Below are 27,576 nucleotides of genomic sequence, written 5' to 3'. Positions count from 1 at the left end.
GTATCGATTCGAGTGAACCTTTTTATGTGTTTCCGAAATTGGTTCAACTGAATATCATTTCGTTTCAAGTTTCGGTGTTGTCCCTCCAAGTCGCATGTGCGTTGACAGAAACAATTAGGTATTTCAAATAAAATAAGTACGTGCATCTAGCCAACAAAAAATTTACATCGATTGAATGCCACAGTTTCTTGATCCAACCGGAGCTTGTTAGGCGTAACTGGTTGAATCAGTTGCACTAATTTCTTTACGAGGTAAGAGAAATACCACATGCTTTGAAACAAGGGGAGATTATGTTCGTCGTAAACATTGGTATACTATTACTCTAAACGGTCATTAAGCGGTGAACTCTCTCGCTACGGAAATAGCTACAGAGATAGTTATAAAACCGAGTAGTCGACTAGGAAGTCAGACGCAAATAACGCAAAACAAATGTGTCATCGGGCCTATTACAACCGAATAAGGCACAATACCAAGTTTCGAGTCATCGAAATTAATTGAAACTTATACTTCTCCATATAGAACAACGATTTTTTGGGCTTTACCCATTAAATGTCCAGTAAATCCCATAAAATTTTGAGTCAAGAGAATTATAAATGATATTAATAGAAGAATACGTTTTGTGCGCTTGAGTAACTCTGATGTTCACTCTGCACTATGAATATACAAAACTGTATTCTAAATTAATTTTAACTTACTCACTGCAATCCATCGGAAACCAAATATTATCAACCAATGTATGCAGATATAAACCGTACATAGGTTTCAGATGCTTAAATAAATGAAAAGCTCTAATGTAATTATTCAGTCAATGCAAGAGTTTTGTAACAACAAATTTCATTACCTGCTTAACCATTGAACTCTTGAATTATCGAATTATGAATTAGAACAAACTTAACTTGTTTCGATACAACCATTTCGTATTTTAAAAACAAAACAATTGAGGTGCGTTTAATTAAATTTTTAGTCATTTCAATCACACATTTTCTTCGTAAAAAATTCACATTACCGCAAGGAACTCACTCCGTGTTATCTTGAATAAATTGATAGAGTCAGCATGATCATTCAAAGACTTGATTGAATTCTATTTTAAACTGCATTCAACTATAGCATTTAGTTGAACGAATCAAACGAATATCACTTTACTCAAATAATGGTTTCCCTTCGTGTGTATTAATAGATTCCTTGTTATAATATTCGTTGCGCAAGTTAATTGAATCATTTATCTTTATTTGACATAATGCTGGATACAAGATACATAACCATATCTAAAATTTTTTTATTATTAATTAGTATCACCAACAATGTTGTTAACTGTAAGGCTCTTTGACTGCACATTTACGAAGAATCAAAAATATCTTCGCAACAGTAAAATGTAAATGCATCAATAAGGTATATAAATAACGATAATATCAATAATTAATTTGATAACCAAGAAATCTAAACTCACCTAAGAATTTTTTTACGACGTATCGCATACTGTTATTGTCCATGGAATTACAGTCAAAAACATAATTACGAAACTTAAATGAACAGAAGCTTCATCATCCCGAATTTTGTGCAATTCTGCAGTGGTTTTCGATCTATGACAGAAACTGTAAGGAAAAACAGTTTTTTCCCAAGAAAGCGTTTCGAAAATTTAAATATTGACAATTCAGTGAAATAATTTTTCAGGTAATTCAAACACCGTAAATCGTCGATTTTGTTACACTGGAAATTGTCACAAAAATCAGAGTTTGAGCTTTTTCATTGTTTATGATCAGAGGTGCACACACTTCTACGTATATTATTTCTCTATTTTTAATAATAAATAATAATGGCGAGTTGCATTATAAGTTTAGATAATATCAATGGTATAAATCAACAATAACGTTTATTCAATCATTAACTCATGTTATCGTAACATTATGCCTTTTTTTAATTTATTTTGCATTAAAAAGCATTAAAAACATCCTGCGCATTCCGTGGAAATAATAAAGCACCCGCAAAAAATCTTTTCATCACATGTTACATGAATATAGATGTGAACTTAGCAAATTGTATTTTTTCAAGTCAATTAAAATCGTCACTATAAAAGACTCAAATCATTGTTCGCGTGCTCTAGAAAAATCCACGTGTCGTGGCTGTGACCTGAATTACGCAAATTAAAAGAGTAAAATCAACAAAAAAGTGACTGATAATTTTTTATTCGTGACACTGCCACTTGTGCATTGTACGGATGATATCGCGAGGTAAATTCTCAGTTTATAGAATTTGGTTGATTGCGATATCACATTTCAGTTGTACTTTTGCCATGATTTTATTTTACGTGAAATACCGCTTGATAGTTGAGTAGCTACCGAATGCCCCCAATGATCATTGAGCCAAATTGAAATTATAGCTATTATGTTGATTTTACGCCAAGTATCTTGAAAACGGTATTTCAGCATTTTCATTTTTCTTGATAATTCGTCATGAAAATTGTCATTTTGCGCTAATTATTTTTCATGTCAGAAACAAGTTAATGTCGAGAAAATACCGTACCGTTTTCGAAAACTTAGGCCGCAAAATTTACATATACGCACATTGTACATGTGTTAGCAAAAAGGGGCAAAGGGGATCTCTGATTTATTATTCATTATTTCCATAAAATTTTAATAAACAACCAATCGATGCCCAAACAATTTTATTGTAACACGATCTCATTACAGCGACTTTCATCAAGTATATACGGCAAATGACGAGCGAAAAACATTAAAGTTTCCCAGAGACTGACATTCACCTGCATATGGAAAAGCATCAAACTACTGTAATGAAACTATGGTACGAGAAAATTGTTTTTCAACACACAAGTCGATCGACAAACGGCTCTATAAGAAATATTTAAATCTGTAAATCGTTTTAACACGTTTCTATCAAATATAAAATTGCTCTAAAAATAAATATATTTAGTAATGTTAAGCTGAAAATCATAATAAACCACTAATATTATCGTTTTATAGAAAAATAGAAGTTGTTACTCTTACTACCTCATGATTGTAACATGGAATCTTTGTTGGTGCATTGACGTCACAAGTTTTTATGAGGTAATGATTAATAAAAAATCTCTTTTAATATAGATACATCTTCGAGAAGCATAAAATCACCGTTTCAGACAGAGGTGAAGCTAGAGGTAGGCAATTCGAATAAGAACAGCATTGCAATATTACCATCTAATTTGAATGTGTAATATTAGTTACAGAGATATTCCCCAGGCCATCGTCTCTATATTCAGCAGTAATTTGGCCTTATTACAGCATATGAATACGCGTAAAAAACAAACTTTACAGATGAATAATTAAAATTTCGATAGTCCAGCTATTTGTTTTGAGTTTCGTTTGTTTTATATTTATTATTTTTTTTTTTTTTTTATATTTAATTTTTTATTCTGCATAACTCGAACAGTGAAAAACGTCATTTCCGTGCTGTTTAAATACGGTTCCTGATTAATAATAACATTGTGGAAGACGCGGGTAGGTCGAAGGAATGAATTCGGATTAAAAAAAAGCAAACGACGTGACTGTTTACTTTTACTGTATTTTGATCGATCCTGTTCTGAAAAATCAACTCCCGAGTTAAAGCTGTTCTGTTTGAAATATTTTGCTACAGAAATTTGATAAAATTTATCTTTAGTGTGCTAAAACAAATCCGATATAACAAATCCTTTATGCATATATGGTTATAAGTGAGTCCCAGAAAACCTTTGACGTAAAACCACAATCAATAATAGCTGCAAAATAACATCGCTTTGACCGCATCTTTCTTTCAGAAACGTACTTTTTCAATTGTTACTGATTCAAATTTCTGCAAGCTGACGATCATGATTACTACTTCTGCAGACATTAATTACCGTTAGTCGCAATCATTACATGAAATCCTAGACCAACGAGAATCCCTGGGTCTGCTGGATAGCCTGGAGAAGTTTGTAACGTAATCTTTCTCGCGTTTGGTACCGAGGTAAATCTAACAGATCAAAACACGTATGAGCTACTGGCAAAAATCGGTCATCTGACATCGGCTGAATTGTTATCTGAAACGAAGTGACAGATCAGAGCAGAACTTGCAGCGTAAGATCTAAAAATATAAGAAATACACGCCGAACTTACTTTGATAGCTTTCATGCCTTGTATGGGTATCCTGTCACTACCCGTTAAAAATAATAGGAATTTCTTCTTCTCTTCTAAAGAAAGCTCATGAAAAACTTTCCAGAACATTTCAATTGTAGGATCATTCTTAGTGTAGCCATTTTTGTAAACTGCATTTTTTTCCAGCTCATCCCAATCGTAATTTTCATTACCAACAATGACGGCCATTAATTCGTGGCTGTGGAATAATTCTAGAACGCGTCCTCCACATACTTTGTGAAATCCTTGATAAAATGCTTGGAAATGCGAATCTACTGATTTGTTGAGCAGGTAGTCTACATATAAATCGACGAACTCTTGCCTGAAAAATAATGTAAATTGATTGGAATATACTTTTCTAATGTACTGAGTATAAGACGAAATACAACTTACTTGTTCTCTAATGTAACAGGAACGTTACTACCATTTGTGATTAATTCATAAATTCTTTGTTCACCAAAAACTTCTCTCGTCACTTCAAAATGCAAACAAAATACCTCTTCTAAATCTGGTTCATTGTAATCCAGGACATCTTGTAAACTCCTGTAAGTATAATTTGTATATTATATTAGATTCTATAATCAAAGACTAACTGATTCAATACAAAATTCTACTTCAGATTGTGAAAGAAAGAATTCAAGCCGCAACTTCGCTGCTTTCATATTTTGAAAAATACAAATATTATGATCGATATACATTGAATTTCGCACCTATGTGTGAAGAAAAAACGGAACACATTTCAATTTAAAACTATAATAAAGCAACACGTGAATACAACACGATAAAAATAAAGAACTCGGTACTTACTTAGCCAGAACAGGAGACATGTCTTTAACATCAGCAAGTCCAACAGGTTCTTGTAACAACTTTTTGTACAAAGCGAGTGGAAATGGTAAATCAATTATGATAAAATTGTAAATGACTAGCCCACAGAGAAGACCGATCAAAAAATACATCACTTCGTCCTCAAGGGAATCTTCACTGAACCAAATGGTTCTCGTTTCCTCATATTGTTTGAACATACCATATTTTGGATCTAAAATTTCTCTAAGTAGAAGCATGAAAAATTCTTTTTTAACACCGCCAGCATCTTCGGCTTCTTCGCCATGAAATTTCACCTGAATAAGTAATAATTAACGTGAAGTCACATAAAAAATTGTTATACTAGACCACGTTCTTTAATTGAAAAAAGTAATTAAAAGGATCCTAGTAATACGAGTACTTGAATACGGATAAAGCTCACCTTGAGGGGCTTTTTAAGATCACTTGAGTTATATTGGGACAACTCTCTCAGTGTGTCATTAACTAAATTTTCCCGAGATACATTCAATGTCACGTATGCACTAATATTTCCAGCAGGAAAAGGAGTAAATAACATTTGAGTTATTGCTCTAGTCGCTGCTTCGTTCATTGCTGATCGCATCTGATAACATTAATAAAAATTTATATATTACAAATGATTTTATAGTACTATTCGTAACAATTTTATTTGTAAATTTAATTGCTCAGACGAAATACTTAAACACAAACATGACTTTCTTACCTGTATTGCTTGATCTGTTTCTAGTAACATTGTCTTTGCTTGAGCATCAAACAGAAATGGATAGTTGCAGAAAAATATTTTATGGTACTGTAAACAAAAAAGTAAAATATTCGTCAGTAAAATCCGAGCGCATTATCATCAGTAACTATTAGTTTGGCACAAGCATAGAATCGAGTTGGGTATCCAGAGTTTGACTGAACTAATTTTGGGCCATGAATGGATTCAACAACTGTATTTGTTTGAATATAACGGTATATGCCAATCAAATATAATTATTATCACAACATTACTCAAAGACTTTTAAATTGTTACAAATTTGGTAAAATTTTATGAGATACATACTGCATACGGGTGTTTTTCCGTGAGCCATTTCACATAATCAGTTCTCACGTCGATACACTCAGACAGCTCTGGTAAATGAAACGATGTATACGGTACTCGTAAGCCATCAGCCGTTGTGTGATTTAGTTTGTTCAATAATCTTAAAAAGTCCAAAGCAAGCTGAAGTGTTGCATCCCATACCACAGTCTATATGATAATAAATGTTTTCAGTGATGTAAATTTTGTACAAGGTACAAGGTACATGGTAATCGAATTACAAACCTTGTTTTCTGCAACTTTTGGCTGCTGCAAGAAGTGTGAAACGACTGATTTATAACTCCGGACTAATCTTTCAAAATAATCCTTGGGTGCCTGACTCCACCATAAGCTTATGACTTTTAAGGCCTCAGGTTTTAGTTGTGAGACTGCTTTAGAAAACGGGTTGTGTAAGCTATTACAAAGTTTAGGGTCGTCAAAGCCATGGTAGAGAGGCAGCACCAAATATACTCGTAATGATTCGACATCAGGGGGTGATGGCATTAGGGTTGGTAACAGACTTTCAGTCAGACATGTAAAGATCTAAAAAAAAGTATTATTTGAAAAATAATTGGTCAGTTACATTATATCAATTCATTAGTAATCCGAGTACAAAGAAACTTCACATGAGGATAACATTTTAGCAGAAACTCGCGGAATTAAATTCCCAAATGAAAAAACATAATTGATAAAGTAAAATGTCATCAAAACGATTTATATAGCCCAGAAACCTGACGGTAATTTGCCAGCTCTTTCTAACTAAATTTAACTAACTTTCGTCATTGTTTGCTTTCTAAAAGTTTAGTTATTACCTCTCTTACTCGTTATAAAGCTCACCAGTTCTTTGATAGTATTGTTGTCAAGATCAGCAATGGTTGTAAACAATTTTGTCGCTTTATCAAGATCCACACCGTGATGTTTGCTTGAACATCCATAATGAGCATCGTCATCGAGTAAGAATGATGCATTTAGACATGCCTGACTACTGAATACAGTCTCTAGATATCTGTACTCAACAATTAATCAGATCAGTCAATCAGGTTTTTCGAGGAGTTTATTTATTCCAGGAGTTTCGAAAATTATTCGTGAAAACATACTCAATAAATAATAAAACACAAACTCAGAAATCACTGTCAACTTTATTAGATTTGAATTAGAATAAATTAGTTCTACATTGTTTAACTGAGTATACAGAATTGACGAATAATACCCGATGTATGTGGAATATTGAATTGCATATCATCATTAATATACTATTCAAGCATCAGATACTTTTTGAAAAAATATTACGAGATATTGCTGAAATACTAGGCTTTGAAGTAAAATGAAAAGTTTATTACATTCATTTCACCTAATCTTGACTGCTAACTTTTTAGCGAATGAAAGTAAAGAAATTTAAAGATAACTGATACGTTTCGAATGTTTATAATTAATTGCAATGCCGACAAGCTTATGCACCAAGATTGTACTCACGTGAGAAGGTCATGATCAACAGATGCATCTTTTGGCACTCTTTGGCAAGCTCCCAATTGTTCCTCAGTAACTGTCAGTACTTGTGTTGATGGTGGTAATATTCTGCAGTCGTCTGGTTGAATGTTATCCTATGAACATAAAAAATCGCTGTGTAAATTAGAATTATCATATAAGGAGGTATTACCTGTATACGAGTAGATGGCTAAAACAGTGGGTGAATTTCGGGAGTTTATATCTCGAAAACCAATTGTTCAATGCGAATCTGGTTTCTTTTGTTCAAAAGTACCCAAATCGAGCTTCATTTTATTTGCTGACATATTTTGCAATGTCTGCGATATCTCGAAAACGACTCAATCGATTTACTTCAAATTTGGAGAAAGTATGTTTGTATGCATTCGATTACTTTTCTGTTCAATGAAATTGTGACTGTTGAAGTTGCAATTCGATTTTTCAACTAAAATTTCCATCCTTTTTTATGTATTCAAGAAAAAATTTGATAGTTAACAAAAAAAGTGGGATAGTGGCAAAGAGAATAAACTATCGAAGAATATTGTCATCAAATTTGAAATAAATGGATTGAGCTATTCTTAAATTATCGTGGACACCGTAAAACAGACCACCAGCGGAGTGATTGACGATATTGTTAATAACAATGCTTTTCATTGATTGATTTTGATAAAAAAAAACGGGAAGTTAAAAAACGTTAATGAAGTTTGATCTTGGTACTTTTGAACTACTTGATTTCAGTTACCAAATTACCTTTCTATGCGTTACAGTGGCAAAGCAATGATCACCGCCAGTGAAAACATGTCGAACAACACAATCCACAGAATGTGGAGTAGCTGAGATATCAGGTTGAACCATGGCGGCTCCGTTAGGCGAAACCCAGGGGCCAAGTACCACCTGTGGAGTGGAAACACTTCGAGAAACTCGAGCACCCAATTGTCCAGCTCCGCCAAGACCCCAAGCATAAACGCGACCTCTAGATGGAACGAAGGCAAGAGTGTGCCGTCGTCCGCAGGACACCTTGAACGGAAGATGAAGAGTGCAGATTATGCAACAAGAATACAGGAGGATAAAAAATTGGTAGAGTGAAGTTTGCGACGCTAATATCATGAAGCATTTCAAAAAGAAATTGCTATTTGGCAACTTTATGATTGTCCATGATGGAATAAACCATAAATTACAGCTCACATAAGGTTTGAAAACACTCTTGTTTCATCCGCGATTTCTGCGAGATTATTCTGAGGGTGCAAAGGAATGATTTCCTGATAATGTTTCGTTACGTTAACGTTACGTACTTCAAAATCATGAAAAATCGCCTGTTTTATTTGTACAGGATTAAAAATTAGTTTCAATATTTTATGTATCATTTACCTGTGTAACTGTACTGCCCATAAGTTCCATGACTTGGCGGGGTAAAATATCACTATTATTATTGCCATGGCCCAGTTGTCCATACATGCCTGCACCACAAGAGAAAACTCCACCATCCTGCAATCAAACAAAAAAAAAAAAAATTCTCTACATATTCGGCCAAGTGTTCTGAATATCCACCATTAGTTGAGTTGAAACTCAGAGGAGTAAGCCGGTACTAAATAAATATATATTGAAACAATGAGTTATAACTTACTATCCATTCATGGGAAAATAAGTTGTCGAATTTTATATCTTTCAAAGTGATTCATTTGTAATAAGACGCATTGGTTATAATGTTACAAAATTTGAATCCCTTCGGTATTTCAGGAATTTAAACGGTAAAGGATTATTGATGCTTCGATCCGAAATACTTGCCCAAGGAAATTTAATTTCATCAGTGGAAACTAATCGACCTCTTCTTGTTAGTCAATTACATAAATGATTTCTTTCAAACAATCGAAAAAATCTGGGAACACTCTTTGCAAATTTCCCAAATCAGCGAAATGGCATAGAATGTTTGTTAAAGGGAAATTCAAGCTGCAAAATGTGTGCATTGTTCAGTCATTCAGATCACAAAGTAAATAAGAAAGCGATAACATTTCGCTTCAGGCATAATTATTTATAATACTTATGTGAATGATAATTCAAATATTCATATCAGACCCTGAAATATTCACATATATACTTAGCGTTGTTCAAAAACATTCTGAATGGTCAAGCACAAATGAAACCAATACCAATTGATTTGTAGTGCAGTAAACTCAGATCTTATTTCAACCGATCTTTTAAATAAGGGAAAAAGGTTTGAACCTTTTTTGGATATCTTCTCCTGTTACACCTTTTCACGTTATTGCATGATAAATACCTCCATATTCATGCAATTCTAGAAGAGATCATGGTTAATCACAAAAAAAAAAACATAATTCAATATAATCGTAGGTTCCATTCTTGCCGCCGATTTTTTCAAGTACAGTTCAATTCGTCTCAATCAATTTATTAATCAATGTACTAAAAAATTTTTACGTACCATTGTTAAAAATATAGAAAAGTCCTCACCACAGCTGACATATCGTACTTTTATATTACGAAGCGTTCTTAATTGGGAAGGTAGACCCCGACCGCGAGTGTCGTTCAATCCTAACTGACCATATATATTTCTGCCCCAAGAAAAAACAGCACCTATACATGTAGAAATGTTTAAAACGATTGGAGAGTAAAATATATTTCACACAGAAGCAATGTCTTATGTTGAAAAACTACCAGATTTTGAGACTGCAATGCTGTGGTAACCACCACACGCGATATAAGACATAGGGACAGAAGCTAAGCTGGTGACCAGCTTTGGTTTCAATTCTTTAACTGATTCGCCACCAATACCAAGCTGTCCTTCTTTATTGCAGCCCCAGGCATAAAGTTCTCCATTGTTTGTTAGTGCAAGTGTGTGCTTTAGTCCACAAGCTATTTGCACAACAACGCTTGCACCTAAAGTTTTCACCATCCGTGGAGTGCGTTCATCGAAATTGTTCAAATTCAATCCTAAGAGATGAGTAAAGATATATTTTTCAGTAACATTACAAAATGAATGACTTCAATTGTTTGTTGTATGAGAATGTTTGGAAGGTTTATCAGTAAAGTCTAAAGATACCAAAGGTTGAATCAGCCTAAATGTTGAATACTATGAGTTTTGGCAGTACCTATCAAATCGAATCGATAACTTCACTGTCAGTGTCTCGCTATATCGGTTCACGAATTCAATACAAACCTAGCTGGCCATCAGCATTCGAACCCCAACTAAAAAGTTGGCCCCACTCGTTAACAGCCATTGTGTGACTTGCGCCGCAGGCAGCTCTTTTGAATAAAAATGCATCCAGACCCGGTATAAGATCTGAACAAAAAATGTAGTTTCATAGAAACACAACGTGATATAGTTCAGTTTATAGTGCGATAAGTAGTTTAGTTAAATAAACTATACGAGCATTTCGTGACTTACATCTAATCTATGTCAAAAATTTAATGAAAGAATTGATTACTGGGGTGAATGCTTGAACAGTACAACAATAGAATAATCTTGACTCATAACAATATTTTATTTACTATTCTATAATTGTTCATCTCCCATTCATTAATATGGTGAGCAATTAACATGTCAGCACTTACGTAACCTTTTCCTCGGTTTTTCGTGACCAAGTTGTCCATGATCGTTGTTACCACACGAATAGATCTGACCATCTCGAGTTATAACAACAGTGTAGTTCTCACCACAAGCAACTGGTCAATTGACATATTCACAAATATTATTTTTGAATGTCCTTAAATACTAAATAAAATAATAATTGAGTTAACTAGAATAAGTTTCGAACTTACTATGTTCTACTTGAGTAGACTTTTTGAATTCCAATTCACGGGGAACAAGAATATTCTCATCTTCTATACCTCCAAGGCCAAGTTCGCCATGGACAGTACTACCCCAGCAAAACATATCTTTAGTTCTTACAAGTCTAGACGTACTGACTATGACTTGCGATTCACTTTCCAGGCGCCGTTTTTTTGTCCAACTTGCCTACCACGGAAATAAAAAGTTTTAAGTATACCATTCATGATCAGAGTTAAATCACAGAAATTACCAACTGTAGCTGTTTACTTTCAAATAATGTAAATTGGACAGAGTGTCCGATGAAATTTGGATACGAATGCGTTCTCAAGAGTGTCAAGAGTTTTGTTCTAAGCTACCTTAGCAAGACATATTCAATTTGTAACTGAATAACAATAGGAAACTTAGAAACGAAGAAACATACAAAATTTGTTAACGAAATACACAATATGTGTCGTTTTATAAATTATTCGAATAAATGATAAAGATAAAATCAGGGCTCTTATGAATTTTTATACTCAAAATTTTCTATTCTTATTTTCTATTGCTAGATGCCCAAAGTTAAAAATGACTTCTTCGATACAATTACTGTAATGAAGCCAAATTTTTTAGAATTAATTTCTTGATAATGATATACCTGTAGTAGAAAAATTTTTTAAATGAAAGTATCGAGTACTAAGATTTAGATATTCCATTTGTTTGATTAAAAAATGACAGTATCTTTAAATCAAAATATAAATGGAGTTGAGCATTAAGCATTGGAGTACAGAAAATAATGGACTTTACACTATTGATGGTATGGATTATTCAAGTTTTCGTCATTATCCCACTAGAATTTCAAATTCTAAATGATATTTCTGAGTAATCCCTCATCTTGTGATATGATTGAAAATTCGGTAGGTATTCAAGGTGTTCCAAGTTTGTAACAAACCTAAGAATATTCACAAAACTAATACCGTGAATACAAACTAACAATAAGTAAACTATAAAATTGAAGCTTTTACAAATCTGATAAATAAGAAAAAGTTGCAAGTAGTTCTCATGAAATAAATCAAGTTTGAAGAGTCTATCGCCATTTATCTACAGATAATTCATAATTAACGGTATATGACCAGAATCTGTGGACACCGTGCATAAAAATGTCCAGCTGATTGTGGTTACAGTATCTTAATTTTTTTCTCATAATTATAGTATCGTCACCCTAAGTCACTAGCCATGCATGCATACATTGCAGTGTTTCGAATTAAATTTTTCAACACTATTAAATGAATTAGATGGTAGACAACACCGTAAATGGATATACTAACCATGGAGAATTTTTAGGTTAAATATCTTGGGAGCATCAAAATACATGGAATTTTCGTAATCACAGTTTCTAGCTGTTGCGAAAAGCTACGTTATCACCTCTCAGCTGTTGTGATGTGATTGAAGTAACTGAATGATTTGACAGAAAATACTTCCGTCATGTAATGGTATACAATCTAAATTTTTGCGCAATTGATATTAAATTACTTAGCAGATTATGCGATGCGTCGAGATGATTGATTAGTTTACATGTAATCCTTTATTTTCGTATCGGGACGAAATTTCGCCAACAATACCTTAACGGACTAAAATATTTCAACGATAATGAGTTCCCAAAAAAATTAGACGTAACGTGATTGACAAGTTATTATGCTCAGGTTAATTACTCTGAATGTGTTGACTCAAAATTTTGTACCAACTTGTTCGTAGCAATGAAATAACAACACAAAACTTGCGTTTAGTCGTATATGTATAGGTATATATGTGTATATTCGAGGTTAGGCTACCTCGCAAGTGTTAGGGCTGTGTTGTTCTAGAATCTAGCAACTTCTAGTATTCACTGGAAACAAGTCCAGAAATGGACAACAATCGTTGACTAAACACTTGTCGAATGTGAGCCGCAGTAATTTACCATTTGGCAAGGATCCCATTAGCCTCTGGGCATTTAAACCGCCTAAATAACAGTTTCTTAATTTTTACTCACATTTCATTCAGTGATATACATCGAAAATAAAAAAAATTTTAATTGACATCACTCCTCGGCACGAAAATATTTTTCCGTACATGAATTCACTTGACGTATCAACTACAAGACTGACTTTACTTTATCGCGGTATCACAATCAACCGTAGACCGTTGATTGTGGCCGTTTACTGAAAGTTTTTTTTTACCTTTCTACTGATTCTCGAAAGAATTTTACGCATGCGGCCATGTGACATGAGTCAACACAGATGACACCTGATACCTTTCACTTTTCAACTGTCATTTTCGCATGCATACAATAAATATCAAGCACGTGTTGTATTGTTCTCATTTTCGGTCACATTTTTCCAATTTTCTCCTTCAAACTTAAATTTACCCACTATTTATTAGTAGCAGTATTTTTTCTATCAATTTTGCACTTTTTTATCTTCATTCTCTGCTTGGGACAGGAAAACGGTAAAATAATATACACAAAGTAGGTTGCGGTTTGTTCACTGGAAAAAGCATTGCGTGTAAATAATTCACTGAAAATAAATAATGAGTCAATTTATATCAGTTCAAGGTACGTGACATACATTGACACAAGATTTTAAAGTTTTAGTTCAAACAATTATCAGTTTTTTCATATGGACAAAATATTTTGAGAAAATTTTGAGTAACGTATGGAATTTTGTTTGCTTTATTGGCAAACATGCCATGATTGTTTTCATTTAGTTTGCGTCTATCTAGGGAACATCCACCAATCAATACAATGAAAATGTTTTACATTAATACAGATTTCAGTTATTAACCTTTCGCAACGGCTTCCTTTCAGTCGGTCAATGTGGAAATCAAATAGGCTCGGCTTTTTGGCCACTGGTATTAAACGAGTATGGAATTCAAACATCTAGTAACAGCGTACAGTTATTGAAAACACAAAAGGATCATGTTAAAAACACAAGAGAGCTATCGGAAGCATTTCACAGTTTTTTCCACGTTCCTGGAAACAAAGGAGACTTGTCGTTTAAAACGTTAGCAGATCTGAATGCTGCTAAAGTCAAAGCCAGGGTAATATTCATCGTACCTTCTGGCAAAGTCTAGCGACCTTATACCTTCTCTGTATCTTGTCGTGATTATTATCGTTTTGTGTAGACAGTTCTCATCGACATGGAGGATAGCGTTGTGTCTCGATACAGACAAGGACCTTTAAGAGGTCTTTTCGATCAAACGTGCAGCGTTACAAATTATCCAGGATCTGGAAATAACTGGTAATAGGCAAAATTTATTTTCAATCGGTGTATCCAGAAGTAAAAATAACGACTAGTTTAACTTAACATTGTTTTTTCCCTTAATCTGCTACTTTTAAAACTTTCCTCTGTAAGACTACTGTTTTTGTTGTACAATCAATTAATAAAACAATACAAGTGTAAATGATGAATATGTTTAAAACGGCATCAGAAAGCTTTAGATTTCTGTTGAATAAATTCTTTCTTGGACATGATAATTTTTCAAATGTATGTTACGCAAAAAACTTTTGAAAACAAAAATCTTGCATTCACTATCTTAGGGCAGTTGGGCATTACACTCATGGCACAGAGTATCGTGATCGAATAGATGAAACTGTGAGGCGAGTAGCAGAAAGATGCGATTGTCTTCACGGATTTATGATAACAAACTCCGTTGGTGGTGGTACAGGTTCTGGCCTGGGTACTGCTGTTTTGTCTTTCTTGGAAGATAGTCACCCTCGTGTTGACAGGTAATTAGTATTCCATGATTCCAATCGGACTCTCAAAGTGTGATTACACTATTTACACTAGGCAAACCTTTTCATACCAATGGTGATTTTAATTGGACCACAATGACTTTATTAAATCCATTTCAATCTTTTTTAAACACGTCTTTTAGGTGAAAGAAGATATAATTAATCCAGTCAATGTAAGCCAAAAATAGCCATTGATTAGCTCCTTGTCCTAGTAAATTCGATTTATTTTCAGATTTGTATCGTGTGTGTTTCCATCAGGCACTGAGGATGTTGTAACGGCTCCATATAACGTGTTGCTAGCTTCAAGGGAGCTTTTAGAACATGCCACATGCGTCTTTCCAGTTGAAAACAAGGCACTCTTGGAAATTTGTAATGCTCAAATGTCTAAGAGGGAGAATATTGATCAAGCTTCGTACAATGGTAGTTGCCTACCCTTCCAAGACATGAATAGTATTATTGTTAATATGCTTTTACATTTGACAAGGTAATTTTTTCAGGATACTACCATTCTTACATCTCCATCTATTCGTGTTAGATTTATTATATCAGGTGAGTTGTATAAATGTGTGATCAACTTGGTAGTTCTTCAGCAATTTCCAACGCACTCGAATAATTAACCCATTCGTATTCTAGTGGTTCACGATTTCCCGGTAGCTTGAATATGGATATGAATGAATTGGCAACAAACCTTGTTACATATCCAAAGTTAAATTACATATTCAGCAGTGTTAGTCCTATTGCTTTGACTGCTTCAACAATGCCTACAATTCCGGGTACCAAGTACGTTATATTTGATTAATTTTTCATACACCAACGGCACATCCTATCGTTGTATAGCCGTTAAATTGCTTTTCCAGGATGCAAGATCAGCTATTTACAGATGCTTGGTCTAGAAGCAATCAGTTATTAAAAACAGATCCCTTGAGCCCCGGATCCGTGATTTTAAGCGCAGCTCATGTTGTCAGAGGCACCACTTCTTTGACGGACATGAGACGAAACATTAAAAAGTAACTTTGAATATTAACATTATACTTTTTAATTGAAATTTATCCAAGCATACTCGATGAGATTATATTGCTTTGTAGATTCCAGAGTAAAGCTAGATTTACAATATGGAGCAAAGAGGCAATGAAAGTTGGATTATGTTCCGTACCACCTTTCGGACATCCTGCGTCGCTCCTGTGTCTTCTAAACTCGACAGCTATGTCCAATATGCTTGAAGTTATAGTGCAACAATTCGATAAACTTTACAGCAGAAAGGTAAATCAACAATTTAATCAGTAATTATCATTATTACAAGAGTTGATGGACACTATTTTGTCGTTTGTAATGTTAGGAGCCTTTCGAACATTAATGGTGCAATTATGCGTTGCAGGCTCATGCTCACCATTACCTAGAGGTGAATGGATTTGAAGAAAATCACTTCCATGAAAGCCGAGAAGCCATTCTGAATCTATCAAAGCAATATATAGAACTGCAAATCCAACAACCAATGAACATCCCACGACTACAGTTATTGTAAACAGATGCAGGTGATAGTAATAACATAAACGTAATTTTGTTCGATTCGCCAAATGGAATTTCCAATTGATCTGGAACAACCATATCGGCAGATACAAGCATTTTATTAGCTGTTATATTTTCTTGTTTACACGTGGATTATGATACAGTTAAATTAATTCTATACAGAAATAAAAAATAAATTTTTCATGTTAAGAGGACAGAAATTGTACAGGCAAAGATACTGCATGCGTTAAGAGATACAAATACTAACAGTAAACAGTTGTATTTTCTTAGCAAAATTCTTGAAGACTGTTTTTTGCAACTTTTTATACCCTAAACCCAAATGGATCAGCGTGCTGTGCCTGCAAGTGCCCCTGTAAGAATGATTAGCTTAAGTATGTATTACTGTGAATCTCAACGTTAGGCATAAACTTAGCTAGCTGGAATCTGAGGGAGCCCAAACTCATCCACAAGAACTCCATCCTACAAAATAGAAACAATGGATTTGAATACTCGGTTGATAATAATATGACATTGAATTTGAAGAATGCTTCACATACTTTGTTTCTGACAGAGTCTGTTCCAGGTTCCTTGATGGGAGCATTAGGTGCTTTAATAGCGTCATCCAGGTACGATGTATCATCATCCAAGGCTATTTCATCACCAAGAGCATCCAATTCAGCTGCTAATTCATCATCGTCAATTTCTGGCATTCCATAACTTCGGCCCATCGCTTCGTGGACTTCATCGGCTTGTGATAGCATATCAGCCAGGTCATCTTGCATGTCCTGTGAATTTGTCATAGCAATTTCGTCTTTTCGGAAACGATGACATTGCAGTTAAAAACTTTAAAACAAGTAAGTACAAATGAAATGTCAGATTTCAAGTTTGATTGTGAAGATATGAGAAGTATCAAAAACACTGCCAAGATGTATCCAGCATAAGGGGGTCATGTAGTTTTATAGAATGGAAATCACTTATTAGAATAAAGTAATTACAATGAAAGGAAGTATAGAAATGATTATTATAGAATGCTGAATTTAACAAGGTAAAGAAAGACGTGTTAAATACCTCGATATCATCTATATTGATGTGTTTGAACTCCTTCTGCATTTGTTTAACGCCTTGTTTCATAGCTACGACAGTTGATTGTGTGTCTTTAAGAGTTTGAGTGGCATAATTGGCCTGTTCCATGTTAAATGCCTGCTGTCTCAGATTATCTACTTGGGATTCATACATTTTACGCTGTTTCAAAACTCTCAGGGCTTTTGCTTTCACGGCATTTTTAGCCGGCCCTTCTCTCATCTTTGCCATCTGATCTTTATACTTCTTTAATTCTGCATCTAAGCGTGCTATTTTTTTTTCTGCTGAATCAGCTCTGCTGTCCACCTGTTTTTAATCATAAATCTTACAATCCTTACAAATCTTTGAAACCGATTCAAAGACTAGACTATCTACTTTCAGCAGGCACTCGGTAATTTCCAACAAATTTTTCAGCAAAGGAGGTCGAAGTCATTAAAAAACAGTGTTTCAAATTCTTTTCAGGTTTCAGGAACCCATTCCAGAACAAATTTTCGGCTAAATAATTCAATTCAGACATATCTACAGTACAAGTAATGAATCCAATCTGATATGTTTGCAAAATTGTAAACGCGAAATTGGGTTTGTAAATAATGAACCAGTATAAAAAATAGGCCAAGATTGACAAACATAGGTATAATACATGTATAGAAAACATAACAACGCATGTAACTAAACAAAAACAATCCTTTGAATAGTAAATAAGCCATCCATTTTCTGCAATTCCATAGTTATTTGCTGATTCAGTACAAGGTCGAATATAACCTACATGCATCCGGATCTATAAATTAAGAATTTCTGTTTCTTACCCCGGCGATGCAGTCGGTTATACTTGCTGGCGGTTCTTTGGGCTTAGCCCGTCCAAATAATCTGTTCATCTTCTAAACGAAATATACGTGAAACGGCTACTTTAGGAAATTTTATCTGTCGAAAATACTACGCCTTTCTGCTAGAAATGTCAAAAGGATTCGCGTAATTCGACCAACGGTGCGTTCGGAAATATACTTCCAGTACTGCAAGCACTGACAACCGCGTTCCCAAATCGTCCGACAGCTCACTACCGCCCGTCAGTGACGTCATGAAATCCGTGCCGTCATTGACTGCGACTGCGGTCTGGGACTGGACGCGATGGTGCCGTCCCATGTATTTAAAGTTGGCGTGATAAGTGTATTTCGGAAGGCATCCCAGTTGTCCAATTTTCACTAGCGTCGCCGACTCCAAATATCCGAACAAATCCGAGAACCTCCGAGCTTTGTCGAAACAGTTGCACTCTGAACACTCTGAACCCAAGATCAGTAGGTTGAATTGTCGCGCAGTAGCAGAAGATCAAGCGTGGAGGTATGTTGTGAAGCCTAGTTGGGAGCAGTCCAGAGGTATAATTGATACAAATCCTACAGACAATGTTTAAAAACAAGTTGTGAATAATGGCGCAGCGAACAAAAGTAATCGAGTTGTACAAAACGGTGCGTATAAATATGACGTGTTTTTTTATTTCATCTTGTTCTTTCGTCAATCGTAGCTTAATCGTGTATATTACGTTCTCTTATTCTAAATTATACTATTCAACCTATGTATATTGTTTTAGCTGCTGCACTTGGGGAAAGATTATCCAAAGGGATACACTTACTTTCGTACAAACCTAAAAAAGATATTTACGAAAAACAAAGATGAAAATGATCCACAAAAAATTGAAAAAATGTTGGAGCATGGACAGTACGTGATTAAAGAATTGGAGGCTCTTTATATGCTTCGGAAATATCGAACCCTAAAGAAAAGATATTACAGTTAAAAATAATTTAGACTTTATCAAATGACCTCGCTAAGAAGACTGTTGAGTACGATTGATAAGGACTGACAATTGTAACAATCCTGTCTTCTATAGTGTATATATAATATCTTGTGGTTCATATATATTAGTTCTATTATTAATGCAATTGGCAGCATATAGAATAAAGAAAATTCCAAATTTTATTTGCGAGCAACAAGTATTAACTGTTTTGTAATCTGTCTTAGATTTCTGTTTGATTATTGAATAATGTAGCTCCACATAGTATAACGTGTCTTATCAGTAATTACAATGAGGATATTCAAATATTGACATTACATTCACAAGGGTTTAATTGTGCAATGAATTACAGAGAAGTTAAAAAGTCATAATTTACCAAATGACCGACAATCAATCTTTGTTTCACATTAAACTGTAACTGTGATTCAAACAACTCCTTGTACACAAAGTTAACCCCAAAGATTTCAAAAAATCTTATGTTCAGTATCATAGGATCAACAGCTGAGAAAATACGAAGAGAATACAGCGAAATTTCACGTTCTTTGACGACAACTTTTAATCTGTTCTTCACAGTGATTCGAGACTGTGCACAACGGATTCCTTTTGTAAAATTATGTCGATATAAAGTCTGAATACATGTATTTCAGCATTTTTCTAAATCCGCCAAAAATGCACTGGAAAAATCTTAACACTAGAACTACCGAGGTAAAATGTACCAAAGCAGGAACTTTAAAATGAAATTGTAAAACCAATCTAATAAAACAAAAATAAAATTCATTATATTACTCCTTTAGTCATCGTTGTAAAAGTCATTACATCATTGCGGGGAAAAAATGTGACATGAAGTGGGAATTTTAAAATGAAATTATAAAACCAGTCATTCTGACTGGTCTGGTAGTTCTAGTGTTAAATGGTCCTATCTGGAATAATTGGATCCGAAGGTTTGCAGAAAAGGCATTTAAAACAATGTAGTATGAACAGCTGAGAAGATGTGAACAAAATATGGAGAAAACGATCCCGATCACTGATTTCACGAACCAAGCTGATCAGACTTGTTCAATCTCTTCATAAATACACGGTTCATTATTGAAGATCAGGAAGATTACATCCCACGATCAATCAACAAACGAGGTATTTAACATAGTATTTGGTCAGAAAGACGGTCAATCAGGGGCCACCGTCACTGAAATAGTCTAAACGAATTTATTTATCACTTGGATCAAGTCCCCTGATATTCGTCAAGACTAAAGTTCTCATACGCTATATGAACATTAATCATTCCTTACTGATGTATTGAAGTCGAATTCTGACGTGTGTCAGTTAATCCTTAATTGTGCATTAGTTAGTAAAACTTAAAGCAAAATCTCTAGGGATATTTTGTTGAGGCGGTTGTTTGCTGGTAGTATTGGTAGTATGTGTGCAAGTAATGAACTCACTTCGGACTATAAAGTGTATCTGTGTAAAACTGTATTCTTTGATAAAACAATGATAAGACCGTGTTTTCGATAATTTCGCATAAAAGTATCGTGGTATACAAATTAGGTGAAAACTGTTATATGTCCTCACATCCCTGAGATGTACTAAGATGGCTGTGTGCGTCGCAGTGATCGGGAAAGACGTGAGTAAATCATTTTTTTAGGTTACAAAATCTGTCAAAATACTTTCGATTACCAACAATTTTTCAAAGTTTGTCGGATCTGATATAAGTCTGGATAAAGACTGAATTACAAAGCTGGATATGGAGTCTTACAAATATAGTCCTTAACAGCATTCGCGGTCCCTGTTCCTTGACCAAACGTAGCTTTACATGTATATTTCCTTGTCTTCGGTCTCTCTGGCCAAGCCTGTTGTCTCAATGATATTTTGGACACTTTTCATCCCCATCGCCCCATATCATTTGATCGTGGATATTTCACAGATATCCCCACCCCAGAAAAGCATGTGGTTTAAAAAATATTGATGAACAAGTAGTGTTTTTTTTTTTCATTTTTATTACACCAAGACATCCCGAGGAACAAATAGCAAAACTAGCCACGAATGCCATTTATTATTACTAGGAAAAAAATTTTTCACACCTTTTTCGTGGTAATCAAGCTGAGTTTTAAGTGTACCTAATACAAAGGCACGTCATTGAAACCCGCATCAATTACAAAACCAACTCACATGTAGCCTAACGTAGTCTTTCATCAAATCCTTCTCCCCCCCTCGCAAGCTAGCTACATGGTTTACGGGCAGTCTCTAATGATTTTTATAAGCTTCTATGTTTGACTTTGGGAAACGTGAACTTGTAAATGATTACACTGTGAGTTTTGTTACAGAATTCTCCGAAGTATATTCGCTGCTCTGATGAAACAGCGGCTTTACAATTCCATTACAAAGTGCACACATCAATTGATATTATAGAAGAAAAATTAAACACTGGAAATAAGATGGCAGCTGATATTAGGGAGCTCTTTTTAGGATTGCTATTTTCAACCGAGGAGCACAAAATGTAATTCACCACGAAATTCGCACAACTCAATATTTGTGTACATTTTGCAGTTGGCATTTCGATTGTCTTTGGTTGAAATGTATTGAATGCTTTTGCCAAACGTTCTTTTCATTTACATCTCGTTTTTCGAAGGTCCCGTTTAAGCCACTGATTTTTAAGTACACTGGAGAATTTTTCTCCTATGGTGGGAATATAGTTAATTATATGGCAAAAAATTCGATGATTTTCAGATTTGGTTATGCTACAAATACCAAAATTAAATTCATCATTGTACTGCAATCAACAAATGCATCTCTAAGAGACAATGAAGTACGAATGGTATGAAGTCGATTAAAAATTTATATTACATTATTTAATTTCAAACTTGATCTGTATTCTGTATATATACATATTTGGCCTTCATCAAAAGTAAGTAATCAAGTTTTTATTCCACAATTAGATCTTCAGAAAATTACACTCTGCTTACGCGAACGCAGTGTGCAATCCATTCTATGTACCAGGGGACCAAATCCAATCCAAGTAAGTTTGTCAGAAGTGCACATACTAAATAAAAATATTTATTTATCAATAATTACTGAGCGGAATTTTTCAGAGGATTTGACACAGCTGTAATGGAAATTATGGGTGTATCTTAATCAAACTTTACACAGTATGTACTATTATAAAATATAAGTTAATTGGTATAATTATGAAATAAATAATTGAACTAAGTGAAATGAAAATCGTTGTTTTCTAGTGATACTGGCAAATCACTGGCCAAATCCCACAATAAACTTCTACCAAACAGATATCAGCTCTATATAGTCGTAATCTCCGTCATAGAAATGTGTTTCGAAGGAAACCTTTATAATTATTTGTCATCACGTGCTTAAGGCTAGAGAATAAATCATACATCATACATGGTATTAAAGTTCGAAACCAAAGTTTGGATATTCGGATGTTCGGATGTTCAGAAAGTGACGTCACCGAAATTTTTTTTTTTCTCGACGTCATCGATCTATATAGACGAAAATCAGCTAACCGAATCCCTCAGTCTGGAAACAACCACGCAGTAGAACGGATGGATGAGAATCGCGCTCCGCAGATTTCGAGTACCGGGTTCTCTACCTCCCGGATCCTGCGCTCCGGGTCCGCTACCTGGTGAAATTCGACTTCAGGGACTAGCGCTCCGTAGTTCTGGCTGTCCAGGTCCTTGACCTGGTGACTTTTGACCTTCAGGACTAATCTATTGAAGTTATTGCTGTCCAGGTCCTCCACCTAGTGGATCTCTACCTCCAGGATAAGCGCTCCATGGTTTTGGCTGTCCAGGTCCTTGACCTGATGACTTTTGACTTTCAGGACTAATTTTCAAGTTTACACGTTTGATTATTGAAAACGTCATGTTTGGTACTATCAAACCAATATGCATGCTTCAGATAACATCTTGAATCGGAAAAAGAAACCGAACGACCAGGATCAACAAATTGCAATTGGTGAGTGATTTGCATTGTATACATAGGAATACATGACAATAACGCGGTTCAATTAGAGCTAAAATTGCTGTGCGTAGTGTTTCAAATCTTTCAGCACTTAGCTGATTGTTGTGTGGTATTTTTTGACTAAATTTATTGTCATAAAATCACAATACGTTATACTTACATGGATGTGTAAACGTGATTTGTAACATTATATAGTAAAAATGTTACGGGTAAATTTGGTTTGCGTCACATGCACAAAGACAGTGTTCATTCTGTATACTATGAAGCAAATACCAGAATTTTTTGGGGAGTCCATCGTGCCCCAGTATCCCCTACAACTATGTCATATGGTAAAATACTGACAACTAGTAAGCGAGCACAAAAACCAGTTACACTAGGCATCTGACCCTGAGCGAGCTTCAGCAAGCGAGAGTTTTAAAGCTAATATATTATTAAAACTGATAATTTTATTCTATATTTTAAAAACTTTGAAACAATGTAGTACAATGTCAACGGTAACAGATATAAGAAAAATATAATCTGTAATACCTATTTTAAACGTACTACAAGGAATTAATGGAAATGCTCAGCCCTTTTTTCTAATTGCCACTAGGCTGCTTCACCCAAAATCCCCACGAAGCGAATTTTTTACCCATCTCTTCTTGATTTGGTCCTCGAAACACTTTGATTTTTACTCGAGAAATGTCTGTGAACAAATCAAAGTAAGTTTTTTAACAGATTAATATTTTACTCTTTCAATCTTCCCAGCAGCAATATTTCTTCACATATAGCGAAATATTTATATTAGCTACTCAACTGTATAGGCATGAACCGTCGGTTTGAAACGAAAATAAATACCGTACAATTATATCCGTGTAGTTAATAATTACACGATGAATGCCAGTAATTAACTATGAATTGGTAGCACCGTCTGAATATAAAGTTAGAATAAGAGAAAAAACCGCTTAAAAAATCTCCAGCAATGTTATTTGCACCGTTGATAGTGGACAAGGATGAAACAACATCCCATACATACATATATGTAATAGAAATGGATCTGAGCGAATTTGAACAAGATAAGCCAATATCAACAATTTGAGAAACGGTTCTGTAATCAGATCGTTCGAAATGGTTAAACTTCGGTGCTTCTTTATCCCATTTTAGTGTTTTTGAGCTCATTTTACTCACTGACCAGATTCCCACACATTTTCCGGAAAAACATCCAGGAAATTTTACAATTAAGTACAGTTGTAACGCGAAAATGTAATTTTCGATATATGTTATGTCGCACGTAGATAAATTTATCTTTATCCACTCTGGAGATAACTATTTTGTAAATTTTTCGCATGTGACTTCTGGAGATCTTGATGGTAAACAGTGAACACAAGCCGGTTCAACAACACAAAAGTTCGATCATTCTGAATGTTCTAATTTGTTCGGATTGATATCTTTCACAAAGTAGGGATATTGTTTCGTTCGTATTGACCGTCACTGGCATATATAACTTTTCTGAAGATTTTCGAAACGGTATTCTCATTTTTATCAAATTTTTATTCAGACTTCATGGCCCATTCATCCTTGACGTTACAATTCAATTACACTTTCTTCGCTTCATATATTATCATACAACTGTATAAAAATTATGATATTCCGTGTGAAATATCGGGATTTCGTAAAATAATCTCACATACCTGTTTTCTCTCTTTCACCATCGCCTGATTTTCTCGCCACTACAGAGAAGGCAGCGAAACTGCTGCATAACAGCAATACGTATATCATATTCTGTAACGATATGAAAAATACGTAGGGCTTACGTTTTATAATCTTTACGGCGTTTCCAATTTAAACGCAATTTGTGCGATACAACTTAATAATTTAGTAATACTATAACTACTTTTTGTTTAAAACATTAACACGTACCTGTAGTAGTTTCATCCTGACAGTATTCGGTGAACTGAATAATTCGCCGCTTAAACGTGTTTTATAGAACTGTCTATCGTTTCTGGAGCATGACTGATTTCTACGAAATACCTCACTTACTGTTTATTCGTAAATGTCTAACTGTGAAAAAATACCGACTTTTCTTTCATTTGGTGTTTATTCTCGCTCAAGTGAAAGTTTTTTTTTTTTTTTCATTACCACTGAAATGGTTACACATACATCCTTCTAATGATTCGTGCAGCATTCGAGTTGTGACTAAAATCAAAATTTCCATGTTTTTACCGTGTATGGAGAAAGGTGTGAACCTTTTGTCTGCCTAGCTGACTAAGTTTATCACTTAACCGCTTCATTGGCCATACTTATTTTCTTCTGAGACAGAGCAACTATTAGGTGCGCAAATAAATACCATCGAACAACAAGCTTCTCATAATTCAATTCTGAAGAAACATGCTGAATATTAAAGTTCAATCGATGCAATACGGTATTTCAATTGCGTCAGGTTTATAATTTAACTGTAATAAATCGCATTGTACAATTCAAATGCTTGTCTATGATTTCGGGATGAAACACATTAAAATGTAGTCAAGTATCACCTGCATACGCACACATATTGTATAATTTTTTTCTTCACATATAGATGCGTGATTCATTTATCTAGACTTATAATAATACTCATTTACACAAGTATCGATAATTTGCGCGTGATACACTGCACATATACATGTTACATATTGACTGTTTCGATAAAGACATTATATAACAGCGGGAGCTAACATCTTACTATATATCATGTGTCATGTATACTGTTCGTTATTGTCGATGTTTTAAAAATTAATATCAACGCACATATAATTTGTATGCTTAGGTTTGCTACTTTGAACAATAAAAGTGTATACATATAATTGTATACAGTATACGTTATATGATTCAATAAAGTTGTTCAAATCCGCACAATAAAATTTCATTCGTATATTTTTTGTAATATGGAAGCCCTTTACACCATAATTTTTTATATAACTATGTAGCTATAACGTTTATGAATTTCATTTCAAAACGCAGCGGGATTTTGTGGTACGTTCAAATGATAGTAAAAAGAAAGAGAAAGAATAATAGTACCGGTGTAAACAAAAAACCAAGTCCATTTTTTGACCGATCGAGTCCAGAGGATAGACCGTCATGGAATGATGTCTACAATAAATTTCACCTATGAAAGTTGATCGAACCTATAAATAAAATATTTCGTTTGATTAATTTTCTAATCGCTTACGTTTTGAAATGTAACTTTTTTGTTACATTATTAATAATCATCTCAATATATTCTTTTTCTCAGTTTTTAAATCTTATCATATTTTACACTTAGATACGTACATGATACGGTAGTATTGACCAATCGATATTTCAGAGAGCAAATTAAATTACGCGTTGTAAACTCAAAAGAAAAAATTTCAATTATAAAAACACCCGATCCGCTATCTATCGTAACATTTTACTTTAGGCTCAAATTTGAAACAAGAAACGAAGCGATGTGAATCAAAATTTTTCTTGATTTTCACGAAAATTCAAAATTCCTTGTTCCGTTTTCCGTTTGGCTTAAAAATTTTAATTTCGGAAGTGAATAAAAGAATGGTATGACTTTGATTTTTTACATTCTTTAAAACATTTTTCGATTTAATTTTATTGGGTATAAATTTTAAGCTGTTGTTTATTTTTTATTTTTTTGTACGTAGTAAAATCTTATAATCAAATTCATTATGCAGATTGTTACATTCACGGGTTTGAATTGTCATATATTTTAATTCCACCGGGCGATCTATAAACAACCGACACGTAATGCGGTATAATGTATAATACTTTATTTTCTACCCAATTTTATTTCGTATTCAGGCCAACGTATTTTTTATAGACGCGTAGTGAAATTGCTCAGTGAAGTACGATTGCATTTTTCATATCAAACTACTTTTTATATACGTTTACAGGGCTCATTTTATTATTATTATTATTATTATTATTATTATTATGAACAAAGTATATTGTATGATATACAATTATTCGTCATTCTGGAAGACATCGTTGGAAGACTTGGTTTACGATTAATTGATTAATGTATATATGTATATATATATATATATATATATATATATATATATATATATCCATATATTTAGAGACACAAACTCTTATATGGTTTTTGTCAGTATGATCATTAGCTTGATCAGCCTACTGTATATTATATCTATGTGTATATCTTATATTTATAATAACTCCTCG

General features: G+C 34.1%; 5 protein-coding genes and 2 long non-coding RNA genes across 18 annotated transcripts; 4 read left to right on the top strand and 3 right to left on the bottom strand.

Moving 5' to 3' along the window:
• Positions 1–1,205: 1,205 nt before the first annotated feature.
• Positions 1,206–13,462, bottom strand: LOC124300817 (probable E3 ubiquitin-protein ligase HERC4). 6 transcript variants are annotated; one of them, XM_046755213.1, is made up of 18 exons: positions 13,311–13,462; positions 11,296–11,491; positions 11,089–11,199; positions 10,694–10,816; positions 10,192–10,467; positions 9,959–10,110; positions 8,890–9,006; positions 8,272–8,538; positions 7,513–7,640; positions 6,877–7,045; positions 6,286–6,582; positions 6,025–6,210; positions 5,683–5,769; positions 5,383–5,562; positions 4,947–5,257; positions 4,533–4,682; positions 4,122–4,461; positions 1,206–4,045 (listed from the first exon to the last, which is right to left on the bottom strand). In XM_046755213.1, exons 2-18 carry the CDS (start codon positions 11,408–11,410, stop codon positions 3,893–3,895), a joined length of 3,162 nt encoding a protein of 1,053 aa, XP_046611169.1. In that variant the 5' UTR covers positions 11,411–11,491; positions 13,311–13,462; the 3' UTR covers positions 1,206–3,892. The 6 variants fall into 6 exon arrangements, with proteins under 6 accessions (XP_046611169.1, XP_046611168.1, XP_046611170.1 ...); XM_046755212.1 differs by lacking the exon at positions 13,311–13,462 and adding an exon at positions 13,239–13,307; XM_046755214.1 differs by lacking the exon at positions 13,311–13,462 and adding an exon at positions 13,114–13,246.
• On the top strand, positions 7,604–9,008 carry LOC124300826 (uncharacterized). The gene is made up of 2 exons (XR_006907336.1): positions 7,604–7,722; positions 8,289–9,008. It is a non-coding gene; the product is annotated as an uncharacterized LOC124300826 (long non-coding RNA).
• LOC124300818 (tubulin epsilon chain-like) lies at positions 12,647–16,811 on the top strand. Of its 4 annotated transcripts, none has more exons than XM_046755220.1 (9): positions 12,647–12,774; positions 14,124–14,356; positions 14,441–14,556; positions 14,856–15,044; positions 15,283–15,534; positions 15,684–15,830; positions 15,908–16,057; positions 16,136–16,310; positions 16,426–16,811. In XM_046755220.1, exons 3-9 carry the CDS (start codon positions 14,456–14,458, stop codon positions 16,570–16,572), a joined length of 1,161 nt encoding a protein of 386 aa, XP_046611176.1. In that variant the 5' UTR covers positions 12,647–12,774; positions 14,124–14,356; positions 14,441–14,455; the 3' UTR covers positions 16,573–16,811. The 4 variants fall into 4 exon arrangements, with proteins under 4 accessions (XP_046611176.1, XP_046611177.1, XP_046611175.1 ...); XM_046755221.1 differs by lacking the exon at positions 12,647–12,774 and adding an exon at positions 13,091–13,219 and having other exon boundaries at positions 14,445–14,556; XM_046755219.1 differs by lacking the exon at positions 12,647–12,774 and adding an exon at positions 13,091–13,219.
• On the bottom strand, positions 16,604–18,641 carry LOC124300822 (charged multivesicular body protein 5). The gene is made up of 4 exons (XM_046755230.1): positions 18,443–18,641; positions 17,625–17,942; positions 17,114–17,341; positions 16,604–17,036 (listed from the first exon to the last, which is right to left on the bottom strand). Exons 1-4 carry the CDS (start codon positions 18,509–18,511, stop codon positions 16,986–16,988), a joined length of 666 nt encoding a protein of 221 aa, XP_046611186.1. The 5' UTR covers positions 18,512–18,641; the 3' UTR covers positions 16,604–16,985.
• A 144-nt stretch (positions 18,642–18,785) lies between these two features.
• LOC124300824 (electron transfer flavoprotein regulatory factor 1) lies at positions 18,786–19,604 on the top strand. Its single transcript, XM_046755233.1, has 2 exons — positions 18,786–19,096; positions 19,219–19,604. Exons 1-2 carry the CDS (start codon positions 19,058–19,060, stop codon positions 19,420–19,422), a joined length of 243 nt encoding a protein of 80 aa, XP_046611189.1. The 5' UTR covers positions 18,786–19,057; the 3' UTR covers positions 19,423–19,604.
• A 644-nt stretch (positions 19,605–20,248) lies between these two features.
• Positions 20,249–22,698, top strand: LOC124300823 (trafficking protein particle complex subunit 2-like protein). 2 transcript variants are annotated; one of them, XM_046755232.1, is made up of 6 exons: positions 20,249–20,550; positions 20,962–21,037; positions 21,738–21,910; positions 22,141–22,228; positions 22,350–22,429; positions 22,503–22,698. In XM_046755232.1, exons 2-6 carry the CDS (start codon positions 21,005–21,007, stop codon positions 22,543–22,545), a joined length of 417 nt encoding a protein of 138 aa, XP_046611188.1. In that variant the 5' UTR covers positions 20,249–20,550; positions 20,962–21,004; the 3' UTR covers positions 22,546–22,698. The 2 variants fall into 2 exon arrangements, with proteins under 2 accessions (XP_046611188.1, XP_046611187.1); XM_046755231.1 differs by lacking the exon at positions 20,249–20,550 and having other exon boundaries at positions 20,568–21,037.
• A 1,116-nt stretch (positions 22,699–23,814) lies between these two features.
• Positions 23,815–27,444, bottom strand: LOC124300044 (uncharacterized). Of its 3 annotated transcripts, none has more exons than XR_006907136.1 (4): positions 25,507–27,444; positions 25,288–25,445; positions 25,059–25,149; positions 23,815–24,073 (listed from the first exon to the last, which is right to left on the bottom strand). It is a non-coding gene; the product is annotated as an uncharacterized LOC124300044 (long non-coding RNA). The 3 variants fall into 3 exon arrangements; XR_006907137.1 differs by having other exon boundaries at positions 25,288–25,428; XR_006907135.1 differs by having other exon boundaries at positions 25,288–27,444.
• Between the last annotated feature and the right edge of the window lie 132 nt (positions 27,445–27,576).

This window comes from Neodiprion virginianus, chromosome 3 (genome assembly GCF_021901495.1).
Source record: "Neodiprion virginianus isolate iyNeoVirg1 chromosome 3, iyNeoVirg1.1, whole genome shotgun sequence".
NCBI lineage: Eukaryota > Metazoa > Arthropoda > Insecta > Hymenoptera > Diprionidae > Neodiprion > Neodiprion virginianus.
The sequence above is the reverse complement of the archived record's forward strand: the minus strand, read 5'-3'. Positions and strand labels throughout refer to the sequence as shown.

Excerpts from the sequence above, each read along its gene's own strand:
- LOC124300818 (XM_046755218.1), top strand. The coding sequence starts at position 13,847 with ATGAGTCAATTTATATCAGTTCAAG. Across the intron at positions 15,045-15,282 it reads AGTCACCCTCGTGTTGACAG|ATTTGTATCGTGTGTGTTTC; the intron begins GTAATTAGTATT and ends ATTTATTTTCAG. Across the intron at positions 15,535-15,683 it reads ATGCTTTTACATTTGACAAG|TGGTTCACGATTTCCCGGTA; the intron begins GTAATTTTTTCA and ends TTCGTATTCTAG.
- LOC124300824 (XM_046755233.1), top strand. The coding sequence starts at position 19,058 with ATGGCGCAGCGAACAAAAGTAATCGAGTTGTACAAAACG. Across the intron at positions 19,097-19,218 it reads TAATCGAGTTGTACAAAACG|CTGCTGCACTTGGGGAAAGA; the intron begins GTGCGTATAAAT and ends ATATTGTTTTAG.
- LOC124300823 (XM_046755232.1), top strand. The coding sequence starts at position 21,005 with ATGGCTGTGTGCGTCGCAGTGATCGGGAAAGAC. Across the intron at positions 21,038-21,737 it reads TCGCAGTGATCGGGAAAGAC|AATTCTCCGAAGTATATTCG; the intron begins GTGAGTAAATCA and ends GTTTTGTTACAG. Across the intron at positions 21,911-22,140 it reads TCAACCGAGGAGCACAAAAT|ATTTGGTTATGCTACAAATA; the intron begins GTAATTCACCAC and ends GATGATTTTCAG.
- LOC124300817 (XM_046755212.1), bottom strand. Across the intron at positions 10,111-10,191 it reads CATTGCAGTCTCAAAATCTG|GTGCTGTTTTTTCTTGGGGC; the intron begins GTAGTTTTTCAA and ends CTACATGTATAG. Across the intron at positions 9,007-9,958 it reads TTTCTATATTTTTAACAATG|GATGGTGGAGTTTTCTCTTG; the intron begins GTACGTAAAAAT and ends GTTTGATTGCAG.
- LOC124300822 (XM_046755230.1), bottom strand. The coding sequence starts at position 18,511 with ATGAACAGATTATTTGGACGGGCTAAGCCCAAAGAACCGCCAGCAAGT. Across the intron at positions 17,943-18,442 it reads TAACCGACTGCATCGCCGGG|GTGGACAGCAGAGCTGATTC; the intron begins GTAAGAAACAGA and ends GATTAAAAACAG. Across the intron at positions 17,342-17,624 it reads TCAATATAGATGATATCGAG|GACATGCAAGATGACCTGGC; the intron begins GTATTTAACACG and ends ACAAATTCACAG.